Source organism: Bos grunniens, chromosome 2, assembly GCF_055505025.1.
Source record: "Bos grunniens cultivar Pamir isolate PY7600 chromosome 2, Bosgru_T2T1.0, whole genome shotgun sequence".
Lineage (NCBI taxonomy): Eukaryota > Metazoa > Chordata > Mammalia > Artiodactyla > Bovidae > Bos > Bos grunniens.
In genome coordinates, this window is record NC_141166.1 from 3,989,995 (window position 1) to 4,013,203 (window position 23,209).

The 23,209-nt window shown below is 55.1% G+C and overlaps 1 protein-coding gene across 1 annotated transcript; it reads left to right on the forward strand.

The window, feature by feature from the left end:
- The first annotated feature begins 8,656 nt into the window (after positions 1–8,656).
- Positions 8,657–21,221, forward strand: HTR6 (5-hydroxytryptamine receptor 6). The gene is made up of 3 exons (XM_086325920.1): positions 8,657–9,385; positions 20,273–20,431; positions 20,635–21,221. The coding sequence occupies exons 1-3, from the start codon at positions 8,672–8,674 to the stop codon at positions 21,082–21,084; spliced, it is 1,323 nt and encodes a 440-aa protein (XP_086182046.1). The 5' UTR covers positions 8,657–8,671; the 3' UTR covers positions 21,085–21,221.
- Positions 21,222–23,209: the final 1,988 nt, after the last annotated feature.

Below are 23,209 nucleotides of genomic sequence, written 5' to 3' on the forward strand. Positions count from 1 at the left end.
CGTGTTCTCGTCCTCGCTGGGAGGCTCTGCTGTCTCAGGGTGCCCCGAGGGGCCTCAGGCTGCGCATCGAGCCCTGGGAGGACCCCCAAGGCAAGCGTGGTCTGCAGCACCCCCCACATCCTAGGGGTCCCCACTTCCTTGCAGCCCCTCCCAGCTCCTGGATCCCCACCTCCTTCCTGCGGAGGCTGTTTCTGGCCTCACATGTAACTTGGGTGGGCCTCAAGAACCCCACTTCTGAATCTAACCTTTGACCCCCTGGGCCCATGACATCTCTCCCCGGAGTGACCCAGTGCAGCCCTTCCCGGCGCCCCAGCCTGGCTTGGCCTCAGGAGAAGGGGAAACAGACAGAAGCAGTGGTTACAGACTGATATGCAAAGTGGGGTGCTTTGCTAAGTACTTTATGTGAATTGACTCACTGCACCCTCGCCACTCCCTAGCGATGCAGTAACTGCCCTCATTTCATAGAATAGGCCTCAGAAGTGCAGAGGAATTAAGTAACTTGCCTAGGGGTTGAGAAAAGTCTCCAACAGGACTTGAACCCAGGCAGTCTGTCTGAATCACTCTCGGTATAATCTTAGGAACTGCTGTTGGTTCAGTTCAGTTCAGTTGCTCACTCGTGTCTGACTCTTTGTGACCCCATGGACTGCAGCACGCCAGGCCTCCCCGTCCATCACCAACGCCCGGAGTTTACTCAAACTCATGTCCATTGAGTCAGTGATGCCATCCAACCATCTCATCCTCTGTCGTCCCCTTCTCCTCCCGCCCTCAGTCTTTCCATTTGTCGATCACCTACTGTGTGCCGGGCTGGATGCTGGACAGTGCTTGGCGGCCTTTTCCCCTCAAAATGACCCTATGGGCTTGGCATCATTACCTGCCTGTGGCTGAAGTTGGGGCTCCCGGACTCTCCACTGAGACCAGGCAGGCGGTGGGAGAACTCTCCGATCCTTTCTTCCGCACATGCATTGCTGTAACCACCAATACTAGGCAGCCTGTAGACGCCTGCTAAGTTGCTTCAGTCGTGGCCGACTCTTTGTGGCCCTATAGACTGTGGCCCGCCAGACTCCTCCGTCCATGGGCTTCTCTAGGCAAGAACACTGGAGCGGCTTGCCATTTCCTTCTCCAGGGGATCTTCCCAACCCAGGGATCGAATCCCTGATTCTTATGTCTCCTGCATTGGCAGGCAAATTCTTTACCATTAGCGCCACCCAGGAGGCTATATCATTTCTCATCCGTGGAGGATCTTCATTTTGCAAATGTGAAATGAGCGCCTTTTTGCTCTGGGAGTGCTTTCCCCAGGCTGGCAGACAGTGGCGCCCAGATTCCAATCTAGCGCCTTCTGGCCATGGCAGTTGTGTGTGCACACCTGGTTTCTCCCGGATGCCGAGCTTTCCCTGCATGGCTGCTCATGACTGCTGTGCAGGTTGTGGACTTCCCAACTACAGAACGGCGCTCCTTGCAATTGTGCAGGACACAACGATCCTGGGCGGTCCTTTGTCCCTTGTCGTGGAATTGGCTTGGAGAAAAGTATGTATCTGCATGTGCACGCAGCCTCAGTAACCCCAGTCAGGCAGGGACAATCTCTGGCCATATTAGTAAGTCCTTTGCTTCCCTGGTGGCTCAGATGGTAAAGCGTCTGCCTGCAATGTGGGAGACGCGGGTTTGATGCCTGAGTCGGGAAGATCCCCTGGAGAAGGAAATGGCAACCCACTCCAGTACTCTTGCCTGGAAAATTCCATGGACGGAGGAGCCTGGTAGGCTACAGTCCAGGGGGTCGCAAAGAGTCGGACACGACTGACGATGTCAGTTTACACAGCTGGAGGTGGGGGTGGGCTGGAGGGCACAGAGGAAGCGCTGAGGGACCGGGCGCAAATGGAGGGCTTCCTGGGGTGGCGTCCTTGGCACTGGGCTCTGAGACTCCAGCATCCTCTTGGCAGAATGAGTCTTGATCAGCAGCCGGCTTCATCCCGTGTGTGAAACAAGGCGGGGCATAAACGGATAGCTACATAAAGAGATTGAGAAGAGGCTGGTTGGAAAGGCGGCAGGAAGCCGGGCTGCGATGCCAAGGAGTGGCCTGCAGGTGGCAGGCCTGGAGCAGCCGCGGGGCTCAGGCTTCGCTCTCTGCAGGAACAGTGTCTGCACAGAACTGGGTTTCAGCGAAATGAAAAGCAGCCTCGTGGGAGGATGAGGTTTGCTGGGGAGGAGGGTGGTGGGGACCCGCTGGGAACTGCAGGAGTCCAAGCAGGAGGTGGTGGAGGCCAGGACTGGGTGGGGATGGACGAGGGCTAGGGAAGCGGGGCCACACAGGAGAGGCGCTGCTGACGGGCCCTGCGAGCAGCCAGCGGAGAGAGCCAGACTTCGAGGGCAGAGACACGTCGCTGGCTGTGCCCGTCTGCCGGTGGGAGTGAGATGCGAATTACTACCTGCTGACGTTTTCCTTGGCCAACCTCAAACTGAACCACTAAGAGGACTCAGAAGAAAAATTGCAGGTCCCCCCGCCACCGTTCACCCCCAAACCCCGCAAAGGTGGAGGAATTGGAAATCTTGACAAGGGATAAGCCTTAACGCAGCACTGCCACGCTGGCCTTTCTCCAGATGGGCGTGTGATGAGCACCGGCTCCCTGCCTCGGTTTTACCTGTACAGAGCCAGTAACTCCCGTCTAGTTTTCCTCCCCTGCTCTGAGCCTCTGGGAAAATCCAGAATTCCCAGATTCAAATCCTGGCTGGGCTGTTTCTTGAGCCACTCACTGAAGATCTGAGTTTTCCCTTAGCAAGTTGGGGAATGTTGATCGCACCCACTTCCCTCCCAGGGTCGTGGTGAGGTTTGTGTGAATCACTGTACCTGTAGAGCTTGGAGCAGTGCCTGACATAGAGTGGGGCCTCCACGAATGTCAGTCATTATAATAATTCTTCTTCATGGGGCTTCCCTGGGGATCCAGTGGTTAGGACTTCACCTTCCAGTTGACGGCGTGCAGGTTTGATCCCTGCTTAGGGAGCCAACACCCCACATGCCTCACAGCCAAAAAAACCAAAACCTAAAACAAGCAGTATTGTCATAAATTCAATAAAGACTTTAAAAAGGGTCCACGTCGAAAATCTTTAAAAAACATAATTATTGAGAATAAGTGACTGCTGATGGTTGGGCTGAGAGTTTTGTTCATTCGTTCACTGAACGTATTTACGGCAATCTAGTACATGCTGAGGACACAGCAGTGAAGCAAAGGCGGCTCCTGGTAAAGAATCCGCCTGCCAGTGCAGGAGGTGCGGGCTTGATGCCTGGGTGGGGAAGATCCCCTGGAGGAGGAAATGGCAACCCACTCCAGTACTCTTGCCTGGGAAATCCCATGGACAAAGGAGCCTGGCAGGCTGCAGTCCATGGGGTTGCAAAGAGTCTGAGCGATTCAACAGGAGCGACAATATGTGCTGAGGATACAACAGTGAACAAAAGAGACAAATCCCCGCTCTCAGTTAACCAGTTGGTTAATGGCTCCTGTGAGAGCAGCTCTGAGCAGGCCTCCCAGTCCCCCTGGAGCCTGGTTTCTCCATCTCTGCCATGAAATGCTCTTCTTGGAACATTCAGGCATGGAGGCTTGGGACAGAAGACTCCCTAAGACTCGGCCCCATTATGGCACAAGCCTTCTCTCTCGAGGGAGGGAGCACCCTGTGGCTAGAAGTAATCAAGAAAAACAGCGTCCTCGACGGTCCCTCTCTACCCTGAAATGTTAAGGACGCCTAAGATTCCATGACCGAAATGACAAATTTAAGTGCACAAACTTCTGAAAAGGTCCTAAATTCAAGATAACTGTGGCCACAGGGTGGCACCACTACCCAGGCCCAGTCTTGAAAAATTGTTTTTTTGAGTATAGCAAAGTACAGTTTATAATGTGACAAGCATCTGTGAATCCATCGCCCAGAACACACAGATGCTAACGTTTGTGGTCATGTTTTCATATTATTTTTTTTCCAGCCACACCATGAGGCTTGCTGGAATCTTAGTTCCCTAAGCAGGGATGGAACTCAGCTGCAGAAGTGAAATCTCAAGTTCTAACCACTGGACAGCCAGGGAATTCCCTAGATTTTAAAAATATTTTAGTTTTTAAAAGAAGTACAGTTGATTTACAATGTTGTGCCAATCTCTTCTGTACAGCAAAGTGACTCAATTTATACATGTATACATTCTTTTTTTAAAAAGTATTTTCCATTGTGGCATTACAGAATATTGAAGAGAGTTCCCTGTGCATTAGGACCTGGTTGCTTATCCATTCTAAATGTAATAGTTGGCATCTACCAAACCCAAACTCCCAGTCCATCCCTCCCTTTTCCCCCCAGATTTTCTTAATTTTAATAAAGGAATCAAACTGAAAGAGTTAAAGCAGAGGGTGCCTGCATGCTAAGTCGCTACAGTCGTGTCTGACTCTGCAACCCCATGGACTGTAGCCCACCATGCTCCTCCGTCCATGGGATTCTCCAAGCAAGAATACTGGAGTGGGTTGCCATTTCCTCCTCCAGGGAATCTTCCCCACCCAGGGATCGAACCGGAGGCTCTTATGTCTCCTACACTGGCAGGCAGGATTTTAGAGTCTGAGGGCTTCAGCAGCTGGCACGTGGGCTCTGGAGCGTGGGCTCTGGAGCGTGGGCTCAGTAGTTGTGTGCACGGGCTCAGTTGCCCCACATGTGGAATCCTCCTGGACAAGGGATCGAACCTGTGTCCCCTACACTGGCAGGCAGATTCTTAACCACTGGACCACCGGGGAAGTCTTCACCATATACTTCTAATTTTCTCAAAGCTAAAATGTACCAAGCACATTCTCCATGCCAAATGGTTTCAAGGCTCAACCCAGGTGTATGTCCAGTACCCCAGTTTCATAGCTGCAGAGACACAAAAACGCTTGGCCAAGGTCACAGAGCAAGTAACCGAATCGGGATTATGAACCCAGGAAGCATCAGACTCAGTGGCCATGAACTGGAGCAAACTCCTGGAGACAGTGGAGGACAGGGGATCCTGTCGTGATGCAGCCCATTGGGTCACAAAGGGTCAGGTATGACTGAGTGACTGAACCACACCAACACTTGGCTCCAAAGTGTATTCTACACAGGACTTCTCAGCTTTCCTGTTGCTCACATCAGAAATCCCTGGGCCGGGGAGCTCTGCTCAATGTTATGGGGCAGCCTGGATGGGAGGGGAGTTAGGGGGAGAATGGATACATGTATGTGTATGGCTGAGTCCCTTTGCTGTCCACCTGAAACCATCACAACATTGTTAATTGGCTATATTCCAATATAAAATAAAAAATTAAAAAAAATCCCTGGGCTGAAGAAGTTACTGCAGAGCTGAATGCATTCCCATTTTACAGATGGGAACACTGAGGCTAGTAGCTAACACTGACACAGCACCACAAAGTTTACTGATGATACCAACAACCCTGAGAGGTGGGTGCTGTATTGTTCTGCTAGTTACTGCACAGGAGTAAACAGTGGCCCAAGGACATAGAGTCACTGTTTCTGAGTCCACAGAGCTGGTTAGCAGTGGAGCTGGGATTCCAAGTCTCCTCTTTCTGTCTGTCTGCCCAGAGCTTGGTATCCTGTTCCCTGAGGCAGGACAGAAATTGTCATGATGCTGCAGGTGGTGTTGGGAGGGAAGGCAAGCCTCCCTTTGCCACATGGACCTGGCTGTGGGCAGGGATGGGACTCTGGGTGCCACACAGCAAGTCGGGGCAGGGTATGCAGGGTCTTGAAGTTTCTCTGGGTGTTGGGCAGACCTGAGTTTCAGTTCCACTTGATCTCTTGTGGATGGTGACTTGAGAGAGGCCTTTGGCCTTTCCTAGCCCAGTTTAACAGTTACCTCTTAGCATTGGTCTGGGGGTAGGAATAATAAAATAAAGCCCCTGGCACAGCATTATTTTCCTGTTTCTGTGGAAGGAAAAAGACCCCAGCCACCTGAGATTGTCTTTACATTCTTCCCCATTTCCTTTTTTTCTATAGCAATTATCATTCTGGGTTTCCTAGGTGGCTCAGTGGTAAAGAATCCACCTTATTCTGTGGGAGATGCAGGAGACATGGGTTTGATCCTAGTTGCGAAGATCCCTTGGAGGAGGAAATGGCAACCCAGTCCAATATTCTTCCCTGGAGAATCCCATGGACAGAGGAGCCTGGCGGGCTACAACGCATAGGGTCACAAAGAATCAGACATGACTGACCACACACACAATTATTGCCCTACGACCACTTTAAACGTTTCTTTATGCTTAGTAAACTCTATGAAGTTGGATCTTTGCTTTGGTTTCTGTAGTGTCCCAATTGGATGGAACAGTGTCTGACACCTAGTGGGTGCTCCTTATCAATGTTTATTGAATCCATGATCAAGACCATCCCCAAGAAAAAGAGATGCAAAAAGGCAAAATGGTTGTTTAAGGAGCCTTACAAATAGCTTAGAAAAGAAGAGAAGCTAAAGGCAAGGGAGAAAGGGAAAGATATACTCATCTGAATGCAGAGTTCCAAAGAATGGCAAGGAGAGATAAGAAAGCCTTCCTCAGTGATCAATGCAAAGAAATAGAGGAAAACAATACAAAACAATAAAAAGCAAAGACGTTACTTTGCCAACAAAGGTCTGTCTAGTCAAGGCTATGGTTTTTCCGGTGGTCATGTATGGATGTGAGCGTTGGACTATAAAGAAGTCTGAGCGCCGAAGAATTGATGCTTTTGAACTGTGGTGTTGGAGAAGACTCTTGAGAGTCCCTTGGACTGCAAGGAGATCCAACCAGTCCGTGCTAAAGGAGATCAGTCCTGGGTGTTCATTGGAAGAAATGATGCTGAAGCTGAAACTCCAACACTTTGGCCACCTGATGCGAAAAGCTGACTCATTGGAAAAGACTCTGATGCTGGGAGGGATTGGGGGCAGGAGGAGAAGGGGACGCCAGAGGATGAGATGGCTGGATGGCATCACCGACTCGATGGACAGGAGTTTGAGTGAACGCCGGGAGTTGGTGATGGACAGGGAGGCCTGGCGTGCTGCGGTCCATGGGGTCGTAAAGAGTCGGACACGACAGAGCGACTGAACTGACTGACTGAATCCATGATATTAACCTGTGACGTGTCCAGTAGAGACTCTTAGCTCCGGTTGTGAGGGGCGGGAGGAGGCAAGGATACATGGAGCAGCCTTACACACGGTGTGCCAGCCTATCAACCTGCAGTGACTCCACCCCACCTGGCCTGGGGATTCCCTGTTCCCACTCTTCAGTAGACTGAGAGTGCCGACAGCTTGGTCCTTCACCCTTAGCACCGGGAAGGACTTCCAGGAGGAGGTTGCCATCTATTTAAATTAAAGGTTTGAAGGAAGTGCAACAAATTATATATTATATAGGGCTCCCCAGGTGGCTCAGTGGTAAAGAATCTGCCTATCAATGCAGGAGATGCAGGTTCTATCCCTGGGTGGGGAAGATCCCTTGGAGAAGGAAATGACAACCCACTCCAGTATTCTTGCCTAGGAAATCCTATGGACAGAGGAGGCTGGCGGGCTAGAGTCCATGCGGTTGCAAGAGTGGGAAATGACTTAGCGACTAAACAACAACAACATATTGTAACATATATGTACACATATGTCAAGCGATCTGCCCAATATCTCCCAACCGGCTCGCCCTGGTAGCGGTGGGCAGCCCCCTATTGGAAGCAGTCCTGGATGAAGGTGGCCCACAACCCCCTTCTCCGAGTTCCTCCTGCGCCAAGTGTGAGGGGGGAGGGGCAGGCCTGGGGGGCGCGGGTAGAGGCCGCTAGAGCTGGGAGGCGACCTGGCACGGCCCGGCTCTCGGATCATCCCACCGCAGGCCCAGGGGTGCCGGGGACCCCGCCCGCCTGCTGGGCCAGGGCTCGGCTCTGCCCGCCCACCGCGGGGCGGGACGCAGGCTCCGCGGCGCGGGGACCGCGCGCTCCTGGAAGCAGCCACCGCGCCTCCGCGCGCGCCGGGCCCTCGCGGCGTCTCCCGGGTCCCTGGGCGCCGGCCCGGCCCGCGGCCGCCGCTGCCTCTCCCGGGCCCACGGCTCCTGCCGCAGTCGCCGGCCGCGGAGCAGCGCTCCAGGTACCGAGCCCGGGCGGGAGCGGGGCCGGAGACCCGCGGCCGGGTCGGGAGGGGGTCTTTCTCTCCCGGCGGGCCGGCCGGTATCCTCCAGCTCGCCGCGGGGACCGCGTCCGCCCGAGCCCGGGGTGCCTCTGCGCTGGGTCCGAGACCTGCGCTCCCTTCCGGGGGCCCCCACCCTGAGACTCCCAGCACCCCGGGTCCTTCTTGGCACCTCTCTATGTCCATTCGCCGAGAGGGGCTTGCCCCGGCCTGGAGAGCGCCCAGTGGCCCCGGGCTCTCACCCCCCGGGTCTCTGCCCTCGACTCATCTTACCGCCCGCCCCTTCCAGGGGCTCTGCGTTCCTGTCCTCCTGACTTGCCACTCGCTCCTGCTAGAGGACCCTGCTCCTCAGGTGCCCCCTCCCAAACTTCCTACCCAGGTGTTTGCTCCAGGTGTTTCTGCATCCCACCCACGGACGCCCCCAGACCCCCTCTCCATCCCCTTCAGGGTGCTGACCCTTGACCCAGAGGGCCGCCCTCCCCCGCCCATCCCCGCCCATCCCCGCCTTCCCACCAGCCAGCCTCCACGCCCACCCTGCCTCGTCCTCCGGACCCCAGAGCCCCCATGGTCCCAGAGCAAGGCCCCGCCAATCACAGCACCCCGGACTGGGGCTCGGGGCCGCCGTGGGCACCCGGGGGCAGCGGCTGGGTGGCCGCCGCGCTGTGTGTGGTCATCGCGCTGACGGCCGCGGCCAACTCGCTGCTCATCGCGCTCATATGCGCGCAGCCCGCGCTGCGCAACACGTCCAATTTCTTCCTCGTGTCGCTCTTCACGTCGGACCTGATGGTGGGGCTGGTGGTGATGCCGCCGGCCATGCTGAACGTGCTGTACGGCCGCTGGGTGCTGGCGCGGGGCCTCTGCCTGCTCTGGGCCGCCTTCGACGTGATGTGCTGCAGCGCCTCCATCCTCAACCTCTGCCTGATCAGCCTGGACCGCTACCTGCTCATCCTCTCGCCGCTGCGCTACAAGCTGCGCATGACGCCCGCGCGCGCCCTGGCGCTGGTCCTCGGCGCCTGGAGCCTGGCCGCGCTCGCCTCCTTCCTGCCCCTGCTGCTGGGCTGGCACGAGCCGGGCCGCGCGCGGGCACCCGCGCCGGGTCAGTGCCGCTTGCTGGCCAGCCTGCCCTTTGTCCTCGTGGCGTCGGGCCTCACCTTCTTCCTGCCCTCGGGCGCCATCTGCTTCACCTACAGCAGGATCTTGCTGGCTGCCCGCAAGCAGGCCATCCAGGTGGCGTCCCTCACCACCGGCACTGCCGGCCAGGCCTTGGAGACGCTGCAGGTATGGGGCGGGGCCTGCAGGGAGACCCGGGCGTGGGGGACGGAGAGGAATGAGCAGTCATTGGGTGCCCACTGGGCATCCACGGCTCAGTATACAACTGCTGGCACTTCCAAGTGGTCATTCCCAGCACCCATCTCCCTTCTGAACTCCAGACTCAATGCCCAACTGTCCACAGGACCTGCCAGCATGCGGGCAGGTTTCTCAAGGGTAACAAGTGCAACAGGGCATTCAGGGGGTCCCAACTCTCTGCACTTGCTCCTCGCCCGTCTTCCCCATCACGGCCAATGGTGCCATCATGGCATCATGGCCCAGAAGCTTGGGAATAATTTCCCTCTCGTACTCACAGGCTGCATTTGCAAGCCCCTCTGTGCCTGTGTCATCCCCGAGGACACCTTCCTGATCTCCTGATCCAAGCCACCATTGCTTCTTACTTTGGAGCCTTTTTCTTTCCTTCCCCTGCTGGGTCTTCAGTGAGGTGCTCAGGAGCACTGGGGCTTAGTTGCCCCACAGCACATGAGATCTTCTTTCCCCAACCAGCGACTGAACCTGTGTCCTCTGCATTGGAAGACGGATTCTTAGCCTCCGGACCACCAGGGAAGGCCCTTACCCGGGAGCCTTTGATAGTCTCCCGCTGCCTCCACCCTAGACCCGCCCCGTCCATTTTCTGCACAAAGAGAAACAAAAGGCAGTCCCCTCACTCCTTGGCTCCAAGCCCTTCAGCGGCTCTCTGTGGCTCTCAAGATGCAGAGGAGACCGGGGCCAGGCTCTGCCCTGGGACCTGGTCCTGCCAGCCTCTCCAGCTGCACTCCCTCCCCTCCCCACTCCCCGCTTCTCTGCACCAGCCCCGTGTGTCCTTCTGACGCTCCCAGAAGGCGCCAGACTGTGTGCCTAGGTCTTTGCGCTGGCTGTGCCCTCTGGAATTTTCTTCCCCTGGGACTGTCCTTGCCTGAGTCTTTAGTTCACAGGTTACTCCTTCCCAGGGGCCCACCCTGCCCACCCTGTCTGCAGACCGTCCCACCGCCCGCCACCCTGTTATTCTCCATCTCGACCCCCAGTTTGTTGGCTGTTTGTTCATTGTCTGTGTCCCTCACTGGCGTGTAAGCTCCCACGAGGGCTGGGCTCATCTGGGTGGGTTTCGATCTCCACTGCCCCTAGTAGGTGTCCCTGAATCCTTGTGAATGGGGCGGGTGCTCTTAGGTGCAGGCCCTGCGGTGTCTAGAGTGGAGCGGGTAGTAGGTGTCCCTGATTCCTTTGAATGGGGCAGGTGCTCTTAGGTGCAGGCCCTGCGGTGTCTAGAGTGGAGCGGGTTGCATAGCATCTGAGTCCTAGCACTCTACTGCCCAGGGATGGGTGTTCAGACTGCCGGGCCTGAGCCCCAGAGAATTAGACCACAGGCCCCCAGGAAGGTCCCAGCGGGGCTCTCCAGCGTCCTCTAGGTGTGGCCTCAGGTGTGGGAGGTGTCTGCAGGATGGCAGGTCCCTTGCGGGGTGGGGGTTACTGGATAGACGGAGCTGAGAGGCTGACATCCTGGTTGGCAGCCCCCAAGTGGCTCATCCATGTCACCCCTGCAGTGAGGCCCATCAGCTAGGATGATGGCGTCCTGGGTGGACAGGAGGCCTTGGCTGCAGCCAGCTCTCTCCTGATCTATACTCACTGGAGAAACTTCTCCAGTCTCTGCAGGTGGCTGTGACCCTGACTTGGTTCTCGAACTTCAGGATGGCTGCCATGGGCTATCCACACCCTCTCCCTGGGTTCTTGTAAAGCAGCGTTTCCCAAACTTCAAGCTTTGGGGAACTGCCTCGTGGCATCTGCCTTGCTACCCTGCCTCCCAGCTTCACACAGTCTGCGAGTCTCTGCAGCCATATGTACTTAGCGATTTCTTGGAGTCATCTCATCTTTTTACTTCCATGAATTTATTTAGCAAGAAAACTTCTTATCTCTTTCAGTAACGGAAGATCAGTATCCTTGCCAGAAATAGAAGGTGATCAGAACCATAACTTCACTGGGGCCGCAGAAGCCCCAGCAGTGTTGCTGAAGTCCAGCTTGGATGGCTGGAGATGCTTGAGCCCAAGGCCTGCTTTCTCCTTGTTAGATGTTGGAGGGACGTTAAAGATACAGTAGCATCAGCATGAGACTTTCTCTTGACATAAACAGAGGAGCTGGGAGGGCGCTCTAAAGGCCTCTGTTCTTACTCTGTGACTCAGTTATTTTGCTGGGTGTTCATTCACCATCCAAGGTCATCTCCCCGTCTCACTCTGCCCTAATGACTAAGGAGGTGTGGAGTTGGCTGGTCTTGGTGGGGTTGGAGTGGAGAGGTCTAGATTCTTGGTTACAGCAGAGCCTGTGACACACAGATTTTCTTTCCGTGAAGCTAACCAGCTGGCACTTGGGTTTTTTAAAAAATGATTTTATTTATTTATTTTTGGCGGTGCTGGGTCTTCCTTGCTGTGCAAGCTTTTCTCTAGTTGTGGCTCACGGGCTTAGTTGCTCCGTGGCTTGTGGGATCTTCCTGGGTCAGGGATCGAACCCGTGTCTTCTGCATTGTCAGGCGGATTCTTTACCATTGAGCTACTGGGGTAGTCCCCGGACACCCAAAGGGGCCAATAATCCCCGTCCCTGTTGGACAGCTGGAGGACTAAGGGTCGATGAGGGGAGGCGACTTGCCCACGGTTGCACGTCTAGTCAGGGAGTTTCAAGTGCAGAGCCTGGGTCTGAGCTTCGTGCTGCCAGCTGGCGGTGACGTGCCCTCGAAACCTGGCTCCAGGGTCACCACCCTGGGTCCCGTGCTCTGCTGCACTGGCTGTGCCTCTCAGTCGCCTCTGCCGGACCCTCCTGCTCTGCCACCATCCGAGGCACTCCCCGGCCTCGGTTCTTGTACCTTCTTGCTTTTTTCCACGTTCACTTCCTTAGTGAGCTCATCTCATCCTGTGACCAGAAGTACCACGTACATACTGATGACTTCCAGCCTGGATCACTCACTTACCTCGTCCCCAACAGAATCTGGGATTTTTTTTCCGGGCTCCAGATGTAGTCCTTGACTTGTGTTCCTTACGTTGACTAATTGACGCGAGTGGCTCAGGCCAGGAACCTTGGAGGCAGCCTCTTTTCCTCTTGCTGCACACCCTGCGTGCTTTCTATGTTCAAAGCGCATGTAGGCCCTGACCACTTCTCATATGTAAACTGCTGCCCCCCTCAATGGCTGAGCCCTTCATCTGGTGCCCAGGTTATCGCATTGATCTTCCACTGGCTTCCTGAGCCCATTCTTGCTTCCTTTCGACTTACACTGCAGCCATAGCGATCCCTGGGAATTCCCTGGTGGTCCACTGGCTAGGACTTGGCACTTTCCCTGCTGTGAGCCTGAGTTCGATCCCTGGTCAGGGAATTAAGATCCCACAAGCCGGGAGGTGTAGCCAAAAAAAAAAGAAAAGTGCAGGCCCTGTCGTGTTATTCCTTGCCCCTTGTCTGGTCTCCTTTGCTCCCTCCATCCCCTCACGCTTTCTGTTTCAGCCACACTGGGCTCCTTGTTGTTCCTTGAGTGCCAGGCACGCTCCTGCCTCAGGACCCTTGCACCTGCTGTTGCCTCTGCCTGGGGAACCTCACGTCACCACACAGATCTGCCCCTAACTTCTGTCCCTTTCCTCTAGCCTTTGCTTGGCTGTCTTACTAACCGCTTGGTTAGTAACGAGGTCACACTTGCGCAGATCCCCTCCAGCCCTCATTTCCTAAGTTGTTCTGGCACAAATGGCACAAATTGCATACTTTCCATTTATCGTTGGCGTGTTTGCTTCTTCCTACTAGAATGTAAGTTCTGTGAGGCTGAGGACCCGTCTTGACCGCTGGATTCTCAGCATCTGAAGGAGTGTCGTGAGTGTTCATTGCACAATGATGGAAGGAACGAAATGGACACAGTGCCCCACAGAGCCCAGGACTCAACCCCAGCTCACGCTTCTCCCTTCTCTCCCACTTGTAGAAGCAGTTCTTGTAGCTGACGAATCCTGCGCTTTTCAGTACGTTCATTCACTTCCTCGGTGCTGTGTTGAGTACTTCTTTTATTTATTTATTTACTGCTCTGGGTCTTGAAAGTGAAAGTCACTCAGTCGTGTCTGACTCTGCGATCCCATGGACTATACAGTCCATGGAATTCTCCAGGCCAGAATACTGGAGTGGGCAGCCTTTCCCTTCTCCAGGGGATCTTCCCAAACCAAGGATCGAACCCAGGTCTCCCGCATGGCAGGCGGATTCTGTACCAGCTGACCTACCAGGGAAGTCCTGGGCCTTAGTTGCAGCATATGGGATCTCCAGTCTTCATTGTTGCATGTGGGATACAGTTCCCTGACCAGGGATGGAACCTGGGCCCCCTACATTGTGATCACAGGGTCTTAGCCACAGGACCACCAGGGAACTCCGTTGAGGACCTGTCTTGTGCAGGAGCTGTCCTGGGCTGTGAGTGCGGGCATGAGTGGGTCTGAGAAGGTCTTGCCCTCTTGAAATCTACGTTCTAGTTGGAGAGAGAGATGGTAGTCACAAAACCCTATCATGATGAGGGTTCTGGAGCTCATAAGAAGGGTGTCTCTTCTAGCAAACGTCAAAAATCTATCACTCCCTGTGCGTATGTTTGCAAAATCAAGGAAGTCACAAAACGGAAGGCTGAGAGGTGTCTTCATGGGTCATTTAGTCTCGGGGCTTCCCAGGTGGAGCTAGCAGTAAAGAATCTGCCTACCAGCGCAGGAGACATAAGAGATGTGGGTTCGATCTCTGGGTTTGGACGATCCCCTGGAGGAGGGCATGGCAACCCACTCCAGTATTCTTGCCTGGAGAATGACATGGACAGAGGAGCCTGGCGGGCTACGGTCCATAGGGTCACGAAGAGTTGGACACTACTGAGCGACTTAGCCCACACATGCACTGCCTCTGAGGCAGAATGACTCTCGGCCTCTCAGGCCTGAAATATGTCTGTGCGAATATCTCCCGCTTTCTGGAATGCCTTTTCTCTTGATTTGAGTAAGGACGTGTCAGACTCCACCATCCAGCAAGTGCCTAGCTTGAAGTCACTCGGCTTGCTTCCCAAACCACCCAGATCCTAAGCAAGCTTTGTGCTGGCTAGTTTCCGTACCACCTGGAGAAGTGCCTGTGTTTGGGGACGTGGCTTCTGGGAGGCCGCCTTACTCTGGCCTCCTGGGTTGTGACCCTCTTTCATCACCTGAGGTGGCGCATCCGGCCTGGGGGTGGAGGCGTTTTCATTGCCTGGACCCAGCGGAACTGATGAGAAGGAACAGAACTTGGGGGGGTGTTAGGCCCCCTTCCTCCCCGTCCCGGCTCCACTGAACCATTGGCTGCTCCCTTGATCCAGTCTCTTGCTTTCCCACAGAGGGACAGGGGCTGGCTCCCAGTCCCTGAAGTCCTGGCCTTTCTGGAGTTTCGGACGTGGTTGCCGAGCTGGCTGGAGTGGCTTCCTCTGCCTCTGTCTGCCTGTTGATGCGAATGAGCTCTTAGAAAGCCGCCGGTTGGCTCAGTGGTTTCAGCCCCAGGGGCTCTGGGAAAGGAGTCCTGCCTAGAGGTCAGGCAGGGGCTGTGTCTGGGGGTGCAGGAGGGGCGTGAGAGGTGGTGAGGGTGCCCATGAGATGCAGCCAGGGCAAGTGTGTGCTTGCGTGTGTGTGAAAGGTGGACGCCCCTGTGGTGATGGTGCTCACCCCTGGGGGTTCCAAAGGGACTGTTGTGGGACCGCTGTGGGCGCTCAGCCTCCTGGGGAGCAGCAGGCAGCCCGGCTGGGCGTCCCTGTGTCCTGCGCCCTTTTTTCTCTCGTGTCTCTGGCCACACGCTCTCCCCACCGCCCTCCTCTCCGCCCCATCGTCCCCCCTTCCTCCTCCCCCTCGGCTCAGTCTCAGCCCCTCTCCCGTGCACCCTGCATCCTCCTCGTCCTTCCCTCCCTCCGATTCTCCTCCTGGTCCTCCTCCCCCAGCTCTCTTCACCCTCCAGCACCCAGCTATGCATCATTCTGTCCCAGCAATCCGTCTTCCCTTCCATCTCTGCCTCCTCCCCCTCAGAGGAGGCTGTGATCCCAGAAATATCTCAGAGGGGGAGGAGGGGGAGAGCAGGAGCGGAGCTGAGCGTGACAGGCTGGGCCGCCGCTCTGAACGAGGCAGCCTGCTGCAGCCGGGACGGGGCGGGGGGCTTGTCCGTCTGTCTGGGCCCAGGTTCAAATCCTGCCTCTCTCTCACTGTAGCGGGATGACTCTGGGTGAGTTGCTCACCTCCCTCTCTCCCAGTTATCATCTGAGGCTGTTTGAAGCATCAGTGGGGTGATTTAAATATGCCTGGTGCACAGCAGTTGCTTGTTGCTTGACAAATGTTAGCTCTGTCCTTTCTTCTTGATGGTGAAATGCATGGTGCTGGGAAGTTCACCCCTTTGAGTCTTCCTAGGGGCAAAAATAACCATGGCTGCCACCAGCAGCCTCATCATCATTATCAAGGAGCTGAGGTGAATACAAATAACAATAAACACCAACCATGATCACTAACTTAGTAACTAACAGTACTCACACAGTACTTTGTACCAGGCACTGTTCAAGTAACTTTCTATTATCCTATTTAATCCTTACTACAATCCTACAAGGTGGATGTCATGAGAATTGCCATTTTACAGATGAGAAAGCTGAGGCTCAGAGAGGTAAAGTACATTGCTTAAGGTTGCTCAGCTGGTTAGTAACAGAGTCACAATTTGAGCCGGGCAGTCTGGCTCCAAGGTTTATCTTATCACCCTCACACTGTGATTAGATGGCTGGGCTTCCCAGGGGCACAGTGGTAAAGATTCCTCTTGCTAGTGCAGGAGATGCAAGAGATGTGGGTTGGAACTCTGGGTCAGGAAGATCCCCTGGAGGAGGAAATGGCAATCTGTTCCAGTATTCTTGCCTGGAAAATCCCATGGACAGAGGAGCCTGGTGGGCCACAGTCTGTGGGGTCTCAAAAGAGTTGGACACGAGGTGACTGAGCACACACATGGTTAGCTGGTCATACAAATTTGAAATTACATGAGGGAATATGTAAGTCCACTTTAAAATGAAAATTCAGCGGTAGTGATAAAGTAAAAGGCCCCCCTGACCTCATCAGTCACCTCCCACTCCTGTCTCTCCACGTCTTTCCAGCTCCTTTTCTCTGTGTTTGTGAATTTGTTTATGTGCCTAAAGAAGCTTATGCCTTGCATCTTTTTTTAAACAAAGGTAATCATGCGTCTCTCATTTTGAAACTTCTTGTTAGCACTTGATCATGTGTCGTGGAGATCTTTCCGTGTGATTGACTTATCCTTTTAAACATCTGTATAGTATTCTAAGGCTTCCCTGGTGGCTCAGCGGGTAAAGAATCCACCTGCAATGTGGGAGACCTGGGTTTGATCCTTGGGTTGGGAAGACCCCCTGGAGAAGGGAATGGCAACCCACTCCAGTATTCTGGCCTGGAGAATCCCATGGACTGTGTACAGTCCATGGGGTCACAAAGAGTCAGACACGACTGAGTGACTTTCACTATAGTATTCTAAACCAGGGTTTATTTAACCACTCTCTTCTGATGGACTTGTGAGCTGTTTCCAGTTTTTTTCTGTCACTAATGGAGCTGCAGTATACATCCTTTTTGTGCTGAGTGGACAGGTGTATGGGTGTTTATGGACATCGGGCCCTGCAGGGCCCTGCCAAGTCGTCCCCTCTGGCAGTGGCAAATGCCACAGGCGTGTGCTGATATAAGGGACGTGCGGACAACAGAGGTGCCACCAGGGGTCGTGAGCTGGCTTTAGGGCAGAGAGAAGCGAGAAGGATGGCGTCACCCGGACCCCAGGGCGTGGGCTGGTGGTGGCCCTCGGCTTCTGCTCCACGAGGGCCTCTTGGTGAGAGTGGTGGGCTTTTGCTTGGGGCTGTCATCCTCCAGAATGGGAGCAGCATGCTAGAGTGGGAAAGGCTCAGCGTCTGGAGCTGGAGGTGACTCTAATTCCCTGACTCAACTCTTGTCTGCTGTGTGACTCCTGGCTCTCTCAGCCTCATCTGCAAGATGAAGATTATAATACCTTCCTCGCAGAAAGACCAAATGACAGAATGAATATCAGGTGCAGATGTATTGTAAGCACTCAGTAAGCGGGGATAACAACGCAGGGGGTATGTGGTGCTTTGGTTTGAGCACAGTGTGACCTTGGAAGGTCCCCTACTTTCTCTGAGCCTCAATTTCTTCCCTTTTGCCTGCTTTCTTGAGTCAATTCTTTGGGGAGAAGAAGAGGCAGGAAAATGCAGGTTTCTTCCCAGGAAGACTGGAGAGGGACCCTCATATCATGATTGACCCCTTTGGGTCAGCCTCCCCTGATGACGGCCCCTATCTTATCTCCCTAAATGCCTTGGTTCCCCAGTGCCCAAGAGCCATGGCTGTCTCTTGCCTCTTCACCAGGCTTCCAGGGGTGAGGGGGTACCTGTGTGGCTGGGGCTTGCGGGAGATGGTGTCTCCCTCCTCCCTTTGTCTGTTCCCATTGACGGCATCAATCCAAAGTCAGAGCAGCTCTTGGGAGATTCTTTTGGGGAATCAGGAGTCTCTCCCTCCAGGCTGACCAATGGGGCCACAGAAGCCATAGAGTCCACTCTGGAGAAGAGAAAATGAGAGGGGAGGGAAAAGCAGACCCTCTTTTTCTCCCTGGTTGCCGCACAGTGAGTCAGAGCCTTTGTCCTGAGGTCTGCGCTGCTTTGGAAAGCCTGAGCTGTTGGCAGGAGGACAAGGCTCCCGAGGGCGCTACAACTTCCCCAGCCTCATCCACACACCACTGAACGATATCAGGGCTGCTGTGCTTGCATTAACTCCGTGTCCAGCACAGGGCGTACGTGCATTATCCGCAGCTCCACAGCAACTCCATAAGCTGAGCGTTTTCTCCCATTTGACAAATGTGGAAGCGGATTCTCTCAAGATCACAAGTGAGTGAGTGGTAGAGGCATAACTTGAAGCCTGATCACTTGTTTTAAAAGCCCAGCTCTCGCCTCTGTGCCCCACCAAGAAAGTGGGAAGAATCAAGGGCCTCTTTTAGGCTTCCCTGTGTGAGCCTTGATATTTGTCTAACCAGATTTCACCTGGACAAATACATCGAAAAGCAGGAGTTACAGGGTGCCTGTCTCCCCTCTCCTGCCCACTGCCATTCCAGATCCTACAGAAGGACAGCATGCAGTTGGGGTTTCAGCACCTTGGACAGGAACCAAGCCTGGGTACCCTGAAGAGACCAGTGAGAACAAGGCTGGGAGGGGGAGTTCCTGCATGTGGCGGGGGTGGGGGGGATTGGGGGGGGTTGGAGGTGGTGGTGGTGCGGTGTGTGTGTGGGCGTCTTTAATGCTCCCTGGGGCTCACGCATCTTGGCTTTGCCTTCACCCCTTTCCATCTGTGAAGGTTGCCTGGGAACCTGGCTCCTTCCTTCCTGCCTCCTCCTGACTCTTTCATCCTCCCGTACCCAACCTGTCTCTGGTTGCCTCAAGAGCTAAGCTGGGCTCTTGCACAGTTTAGGAAGTGTTGGGGGGAATCTCTGGCCTTTAAAGGCCAGGAGTATTTCCAGGCAGCACACATACCCTTTCCTAGTCCAGTGAATTATGCTCACCCCAGTATCTACATAAGCTGTCAACATAGGTGGCTTTCACTTTGTCAAGTGGATATATGAAAATCCAAGTTGATTACAACACATGGTTTAGAGGAGGGCTTCACGTTGCAGCTTTTGTAGATTCCTAGGGGTTCCAGGGATGGACTTTGCAGTGGTCTCTGAACCCTCTGGCTATGTGGGAAACTTTTTCTTCTGTGTGTGTGTGTGTCTGTAAACATTTACAAGCTGTTTTCTGGGGAGTAAGTTGTGTAGATTTCATTTGAATTTCAGTGCGCTCATAAAGTTGAAAAAGTTAAGAGAATTGCTGGGCCAATTGGTCATCTGGTACAGAGAGCCTTTTACATTTGGGACTCCTGGTCTCCAGTTTATAAAAGTCGCATTCGAGCCCCTCATGCCTTGTCTCCCGTGGAGCCCCTCCTTTTTCCTCTTCTCCCAGCTCCTGCTCATGAAGTCCATGTGTGGGAATGAAGATGTCTGTAAGTCCACAGCGAAATCCAAGTTTAAAATACCAAGGTCACTCCCGTCCCTAGTGACTTATAAGATATTTAATTGCACACATTTGTTTAGGGCACATGTTTTCAAAATAAACTTTATTTTGTGGATCATGAAAACAGTGGTGCAGAACTGTCACTCCAAAATATGAAGAGAATCAATTCACAGGCAGAGAGATTGTCAGGCCTCGGACAGCAGCTGTCCTCTTTCGTCAAGTACTGTTCCATCGCAGCTAATCCCTGAAGTGCCCAAATGCAGTGCAGGACAACACTGCATCCAGACACAAAGCCGGCAGTTCGGGAGGCCACACTCCCTGCAAAGCACAGCGCTCGACACTGTCCAACAAGCCCGAACCTGAGCCCCTAGGAAATCTCCCCACCCTTCCTAGAGCTCCTTGTGCACTGCTAGTCAGGGTCGGGGCTTGGTGCAGGACCAGGACAAAGGCTCAGTCTATTTCTGGGATCAAGGCTCAGTCTGGGGCTAAAGTTGGACTCAGTCTGGTCCAGGGAGGAGGCTCACTTTGAGACTGTGGTTATGTAGGGCTCAATCTATGGTAGGTATCAGTGGTCAGGGCCATGAGCAGAGCTTAGTTTATTGCTGAAGGGCTCACTCTGAAGCCAGGGTCAAGGTTCAGCCTGGAGTCAGGGTCAGGGCTCAGTCTAGGACTACAACTGGAGCCCATTCACGGGTCAAGGCTCAGTGTATTAAGGGCTCGGTCTAGAATTGGGATTAAGGCTCAGTCTGGGGCCAGGAATAGGTTCAGACCAAGTCACGCGGCCTTCCTCTCTGCAGGTGCCCAGGACCCCACGCCCAGGGGTGGAGTCAGCTGACAGCAGGCGTCTAGCCACCAAGCATAGCAGGAAGGCCTTGAAGGCCAGCCTGACGCTGGGCATCCTGCTGGGCATGTTCTTTGTGACCTGGCTGCCTTTCTTTGTGGCCAACATAGTCCAGGTAATGCCACCGTTGGAGGTGGGTGAGTCCCCGCCTTGATGGGGAGGCCCCAAATCCCACCACCCCCGACCCCGCACCCCCAGAGCTGGGGAGGGAGGGGGGCGGGCAGCCACTCAGAGCAAACATGTTTGCGGGTCTGTCCCACCCACGCTGGGCGGGGTGCCCTGCGTCCCGGCTCCAGGATGTCCCCCCACCTCCTCCAGGCCGTGTGCGACTGCATCTCCCTGGGGCTCTTTGACACCCTTACGTGGCTGGGCTACTGCAACAGCACCATGAACCCCATCATCTACCCACTCTTCATGCGGGACTTCAAGCGGGCCCTGGGCAGGCTCCTGCCGTGTCCCCGCGGCCCCCGGGAGCAGCAGCCAGGCCTCGCCTCGCCCTCCGTGCGGACCTCTCACAGCGGCGCGCGGCCCGGCCTGAGCCTGCAGCACGTGCTCCCCCTGCCCCTGCCGCCGGACTCGGACTCGGACTCGGGCTCGGGCTCCGGGGGCTTCTCTGGCCCGCGGCTCACGGCCCAGCTGCTGCTGCCTGGTGAGGCCACCCGGGATCCCCCGCCACCTGCCAGGGCCACTACTACAGTCAACTTCTTCAGCATCGATCGCGCAGAGCCCGAGCTGCGGCCGCGTCCCCCTGGGACCCCCACGAACTGATGCAGGCTTGGAGAGCTGGACTGGATGGGACCAGGTCCCCTGAGGCCTTGGACAAGCTCTTGGCTAAAACCAGGAGGCTACAGGTCCTCCAGGGAGCCATCCTGAGCTCCAATGGATGTACTGAGTCAGCACCCTCTGCCCACCACGGGCCTCCAACCTGGACGCCTGGTTGCTGGCTTTAGGACAGTTTTATCCAGGATGCCTCACCACTGAGTGTGACTGGTGGGTATGTGTAGAGCAGGGTTGGAGGGCTCCCGGGAGTGGGGTAAGGCCCTCTTGGCCCAGCTTAGGATGCAGGCAACCATCTCCCTTGCACATCCCATCAGCCTGCGTGGGAGCCATGCCTCTGTCTGCAAAGGTGGCTCAGCGCTGGGCCAGATCCCTTGCTGTGCGGGTCATGACCATCAGCATCAGCTCCCGGGAGTCTGTTAGAAGTGCACGTCCCCGCCCCACCCTAGACCTGCTGGTCGCCAGGTGAATCGTTGCACATTATGGTTTGAGATGTGCTGGCTCAGGGATCTTTAACCTGAAGATGTCTGGCTAGACAGTTTTCAGACCAGCTAGGCTCTCAGGATATACGTGCTGCATAGTAAATATCTGAGCCTGGGAGTCAGGCAGGCAAAGTTTGAACCTCCGCTTCACTGCTTTCCAGCCCTTGGAAAGTTACTTAACCTCTCTGAGCCTGGTATTCCACATGCAAATGGGGAAATGATGCCTGCCTCCTAGGGCGTTACGGGCACACAACGCCCAGCACTCGGCAGGTGGTTAGTGGGTGGTCCCTGCTGCTGTTATAACTCCTGGCCCTCCAATCCCCTGGCTCCTGGCGGAGGGCCAGGAAGGGCCACTGTTCCCACTTTTTCACCCCCGCCTTCCTCCTCCTCCTCAGCCCCGGCCCGCAGCCCGCGATCTGACTCTGTCTCCCTAACTCCTGGCTAGGCTGCTGCCCTGCTCCTCCTGGGGGCATATGGGTAGCTGCTGGGTTCTTGCTCAAGACCAAGGATGGGTGTTCCCTACCGTGGGCTTCCTTGGGCCTAGAAGGGAACCATCTGATGAGGACAGAGCCAGTCCCTCTCTCGCTGCCTTCTGGCCTTCCCTGGGGTCAGTGAGGGAAGCAGGCGTGGGCACTGGGTCAGCAGAGTTGTAGAGAACCCATCCCTGGTACAGGCAGGTGCCCTGGGGGAGGCAGGTGGACTCCCGCACAGGACTTGTTTTTGTTTTTCTGATGGGGAACTCTTGGTTCCCAAAGTTTATCTGCTTTAGGTTCCCTTTCAGTCTGAGGTTTTTCTTCCTCCATTGCCCACCTCCCTCCCATCTTCCCACCAAGTTCTACCAAGCCCGATCCCAGGGGCCTCCACAGGCGGCCTGGCGCTCTCCGTGGTACTGAGCAGACTCCATTCTGGCCATGCCACTGACTCTACAGGGGCCACGGTGCTTGTCGGGCTCCCCCTCTACCCCAGGCTTGCCCCAGTGGACTCTCAATAAGCCCTAGCTGAGTGACTGTGGTGTGGACTGAATCTGCTTGAAGGGCCACTTGGGCTGGAGAAGCTGCTGGTGAAGCGGGAAGAGACTCTGGGTGCTGGTGCCCTGTGTTCTGGTCCAGAGTCTGCCCAAGCCTGCTCTGGGACCTCAGCAACGTCCTTTCCTCTCTTGGGGCTCAGTCTTCCATGGGTGACATGAGCGGTTTGGACCAGCAGCAGCAGGGGCTCTGTGAGTATCTGCTGAAGGAACAAATACACATCCCCCCCGAGGACCAATTCAGCTCCAATACTCTAATTCCCCCGATTCTCTCCAATCCCAGCTGCCTCCTCCCGGGTTTGTCAATATTTTCTCTGCCTGGGCTTCAGTTTCCCCGAATGCACAGAGCGGGACAGGGATCATCTCTGGCTCTGTCACTCAGAGCCAGTGGGAGGACCGAGGAGGAAGGTTTCAGGGATGCAGCTACAGTGACCAAGAGCTCAGGCTCTGGAGGTTAACTGACTGGGTTTTGAGACTGATCACCTGCGTGACCTCGGGCAGGTTCCCGAAACGCTCTGGGCCTGACATGACAATGAAGACAACAGTACCTACCTCATTGGCGTGTTGTGAGGGTCAACTGAGACAATCCGTACAAAGAGCACACGATAAA